Below are 5,000 nucleotides of genomic sequence, written 5' to 3' on the forward strand. Positions count from 1 at the left end.
TGTGGTTATCTCTGTGTGTGTGTGTGTCTGTGGTTATCTGTGTGTGTGTGTGTGTGTGTGTGTGTGTCTGTGGTTATCTGTGTGTGTGTGTGTGTCTGTGGTTATCTGTGTGTGTGTGTGTGTGTGTCTGTGGTTATCTGTGTGTGTGTGTGTGTCTGTGGTTATCTGTGTGTGTGTGTGTGTGTGTGTGTGTGTGTGTGTGTGTGGTTATCTGTGTGTGTGTGTGTGTGTGTGTGTGTGTGTGTGTGTGTCTCTGTGGTTATCTGTGTGTGTGATTGTGTGTTTCTTTGTGTCTCTGTGTGTCTCTAAGGTTATCTCTGTGTATGTCTCTGTGTCTGTGTCTCTGTGGTCACACAGAGTGTGACTGTGTGTGTGTCTGTAGTTATCTGTGTGCATGTGTCTGTCTGACACTGAGTGTGTGTGTGTGTGTGTGTGTGTGTGTGTGTGTGTGTGTGTGTGTGTGTGTGTGTGTACTCCTACTCCTAAGTGTTGTTGGACCAGATGAGGTGATTGTGAATGTTAAAGCTCAGAAATGGAAACCTGAATAGACCTACCACTGGTTCTTCTTCTTTCTGATGTTTCTTGTTTAATGATCTGCTGTAAGAAAGGAGTGATTCACTGATTTCTGCTAAAATTAAATAATTCCATTACATTTTTGACTACTTAAATTTTAAACACAAATGTTATTATTTATATTTTATTTTCCGTAGTGAAATTCTTATGTGCTGCACCAGTAAACATTAACATAACATAACCAGCATAAACTGAGCAGCACAAGCATCACAGATTCAGCTTCTGCTGACTATGATTTCACATAAAAAACAACAGGAAATGAGGTCATTCAACATGTCTAAAGATGACAAGCACAACTATCCTGGAGGAGCTAATGCTAATAAGGGCAAGTGATATCAGATAAATGTGTGTGTAAATCCGCTGCTATGTTTTTTTTTTTAGTGTGATTACTTTGAGATTTACACACAGTACTGCACCAACTACCCGAAGTAAGTAAAAACATCACACGGTTTTGTGTGAGTGTGTGTGAGTGTGTGTGTGTGTGTTTACAGTGGTGAATTGTTAGTAAGAATAGAATTTGTTCTATTGTATATATTTGATTTCTTTAGCTCGGTTGCTGCGCTAACAGAATGTATGAAAAACAAAACACTGCTGACGTTTTTCATGGAGAGACAGAAAGCTTTGCAACACCCACTTCCTCTTGGCTCATACCTTCTCAAACCTGTACAGAGAATACTGAAATATCATCTGCTATTACAGGTGTGACGCAAACACACACACACACACACACACACACACACACACACACACACACACACACACACAGAGTCTCTGCATGTGTAAATATATATTTATATATTATACAGCAGGTAAAATAAGGATTGAACACATCACCATTTTCTCAGTAAATATATTTCTAAAAGTGCTATTGACATGAAATCTTCACCAGCTGTTGACAACAAACCACACAGTCCACACATGCAGATAAATCACACCATAGATGTCCATAAATAAAGTAATAATGAGAAATGTCACGGGGAAAAAGTGTTGAACACATGAAGAAATGGAGGTGAAAAAAGAGATAAAAAGTCACGACACCAGCTGAACTCACATTAACATCAGCTGCTTCAGTCCCAACTGATGATGTGTATAAACATGTTCCATTACCAAGGGGTCACACAAGAAACATCTCATCTCATGAAGGCTAAAAACAAAGAGCTCTCAAGACCTTCACAATCTTATTGCTGCTAAAGATACTGATGGCATTAATTACAGAAGGATTTCTAAACATCTAAATGTTCCAGTGAGCACTGCTGGGCCATAATCCAGATGTGCAAATGTGGATTTCACCAGCCATGACCGATGCTCCTCACAAGACTTCTGACAGAGGAGTGAAAAGAATATTAGAAAATCTGTCCAATAGCTGAGGACCACTTGTGGAGAGGTTCAGAAAGACCTAGAATTAGCAGGTACAATTGTTTTAAAGAGAACAATAAGTAATGCACTGAAGCTCCATCACCTGTGTCCATGTTCACCACGCAAGATTCCACTGCTGAAGAACAAGCCTGAGAAATACTGAGAGAATAAAGTCTGGGCAGATGAGATCAAATTGATCTCTTTGGATGACAGAATACACACCATGTTTGGAGAACAAACGGCACATCAGCCCAGAAACACCGGACACCTGAAGTGTGGAGGTGAGAACATCATGGTGTTTTTCAGCATCTGGTACTGATGAACTTCATATAATTAAAGAAAGGATGAATGGAAAAATGTCCTGAGACATTTTTGATAAAAATCTTCTGCATCTACATCTAATGGACATTCGGTGCAACCCAGATGAGGATGGGTTCCCTCCTGAGTCTGGTTCCCCTCAAGGTTTCTTCCTTATGCCATCTCGGGGAGTTTTTCCTTGCCACAGTCGCCACCGACTTGCTAATCAGGGACAAACTTAATTATAAAGAACATCTTCACTCTTAATCACCGCATTATCTGTGTAAAGCTGCTTTGAGACAATGTCCATTGTTAAAAACGCAATACAAATAAAAATGAATTGAATTTAATCTACGTCCCCGTGTCATGTTTCATTATTACACATGGCTTGGATATCTATGGTGTGATGTTTCTGCATCTATGGTGTGATGTTTCTGCATGTGTGGACTGTGTATGTTGTTGCCAACATCTGGTATAAACTGCATGTCAATAGCACTTTTAGAAATATATTTACAGAGAAAAATGCTGACGTGTTCAATCCTTATTTTACCTGCTGTGTATAATTGTGTTTGTTCAGGAGATAGCGAAACACTTTGATCCTGATGGTGAAGGCTACGACGTGGTGGAGGAGGCCATTAACACCATGACTGAAATAGCCTGGTACATAAACACCATGAAGAGAAAACATGAACATGCAGTCCGTCTACAGGTTACTACACACACACACACACACACACACACACACACACTCTCTCCCTGTAGGAGCTTGTGGTCAGTGAGAGTAAAGCCGCTATAACAGACCGTGATGCGGATAGTTAGTGTGCTGTCCACAGTGAGAGCTACATCTAGGGTGTGGAATCTTGAAGACACCATGTCCTTTTGTTCGCACCTCCTGTGTTCTCCTGTTCATGTCTCCTGTGGCCACATGGTGTGGAACAGTTGTGGTCCAGTGTAGAGGGAAGGCTCATTTAATTTAATTCTGATGGAGTTTTTCAGGTTTGTGATGCTGTTTGACCCATTTTACATAAATATTTTATGTTTACTGCCACAACCCTGGATTCAGCTTCGTCTGGCCACAGCAGCACTCCTCTGAAGATCTGTTTGAAAGGAAGCAGTATTTCACCTTCAGGTATTACAGATCAGGTGAAGAGCTTCTGGGAATAACACTGTGTGATTCCCATCTGATTGTGTTGAGTCTGAATAATAAAGCTGAGTATAGATGAAACCTAAACCCAGACTCTAAACATTAAACCCAGACCCAGACTGAGAGTCAGTTATTATTTTTATTTGTGGTTAAAATGAATAGAATGAAAAGTAATGTGTTAGTGATGATGTGTTGTGATGTTTCAGGAAGTACAGTCGCTGCTGATTAACTGGCGCGGTCCCGATTTAACCACGTACGGTGAACTGGTGCTGGAGGGAACCTTCCGCTTTCATCACGCAAAAAACAACAGAACCCTCTTCCTGTTTGAACGGATTCTACTCATTACAAAACGACGAGGAGAGAACTTCATCTACAAAACACAGATCTCTGTAAGACACACAGCGTTACAAGTGTTTGAGTGATAGTCATTAGATTAATGTGCGTGTTTGTAATGTGTATAATACACTCATGTTTGGCTCATTAATACTCTCATGTTCTTTCCTCTGTTTAGTGTTCAATGTTAATGCTCATGGAGGGAACAAAGGACTCTGTGTGTTTCAGCGTCACACATTACAAACACCCCAAACAACCTCACACAGTGCAGGTGATGTCTGATATCTGAGACCTTTTAATAAGTGTTCAGCATGTCTTACACTTTTGTGCTCAGTTTTAATAAAAGATAATGAATTCACTACACCAAAACTCCCCAGATCAGATCTGTCTGCATTTACATTAAACACTTAAATAAACTGGATCATCTCAGTTCAGTAATTAGATCAGTAATTAGGTAATTGAAGTGACATCATCATCATCTCCTTCATCTTCATCTCTCTAAGGCTCGAACAATGGAGGAAAAGAAACTCTGGACTCATCACATTAAACGACTGATTTTAGAAAATCATCACACCACCATTCCACAAAAGGTACTTTAGCATGATATTATTTTAATATCTTACACACACACACACACACACACACACACACACACACACACACACACACACACACACACACACACACACACACACACACACACAAGGCATGTAGTTGAGTTGAATTAGAGATTCACTCAGTGAAATGTGACTAACCCTAAACTTTCACTGAGTAAAAGTACAAAAGTTTTTGCCTTTAATTGTACCCAAGTATCCAAAGTTCTGATTTATTATTTTTATAATGTTCCTATTGTAGCCATAATATCTCTCCCAATTAATCACATGATTGACGTGAGTTAACTCGCGATTAATCGTAACCCAATCAGATATTTGTATTTGTTGTAAATGTACCTTAATGTAATACTTATTTTTTTAATACTGTACTCTTATAAACATTGGCATGGACGATGAATGCAATGAGTCACTATGGTGCTGAGCTCCACAGATCTTCTGTTTCTGTTTGCTTGTTTTGTGTTTATTCATTTTTCTTCTATAAGTTTTACCAGAAACGAACTCCTGAGCATAAGGCAACACATCCCAGGCAATATTTTTGCAGATTTATTTTTATTATTTAGACGTTTTGTTGGACATTTTAGTCGGACGTTCAGCGCTGCTGTTCAAACGAGTGCAGAGCGCCGGTGTTGTGCCTAATTCTGACATCCCTGGCTGAGGTCTACACCCCTTCGTGTGCATGCGGA

At 39.8% G+C, this 5,000-nt stretch overlaps 1 protein-coding gene across 2 annotated transcripts in view; it reads left to right on the forward strand.

Moving 5' to 3' along the window:
- Nucleotides 1-5,000, forward strand: part of LOC310737878 (pleckstrin homology domain-containing family G member 3-like) — a 48,280-nt gene that overhangs the window by 25,001 nt on the left and 18,279 nt on the right. Inside the window, exons 4-9 of one of the 2 annotated variants that reach the window (XM_083562595.1) lie at nt 955-1,001; nt 1,122-1,272; nt 2,804-2,935; nt 3,577-3,759; nt 3,882-3,974; nt 4,207-4,293. In XM_083562595.1, the coding sequence (XP_083418721.1) occupies nt 955-1,001; nt 1,122-1,272; nt 2,804-2,935; nt 3,577-3,759; nt 3,882-3,974; nt 4,207-4,293 (693 nt within the window). Of the gene's footprint in view, nt 1-954; nt 1,002-1,121; nt 1,273-2,803; nt 2,936-2,989; nt 3,077-3,576; nt 3,760-3,881; nt 3,975-4,206; nt 4,294-5,000 lie in introns of those variants that run through there. The other variant, XM_083562596.1, reaches the window with a different exon arrangement.

Source organism: Silurus aristotelis, assembly GCF_946808225.1.
Source record: "Silurus aristotelis genome assembly, chromosome: 15".
NCBI lineage: Eukaryota > Metazoa > Chordata > Actinopteri > Siluriformes > Siluridae > Silurus > Silurus aristotelis.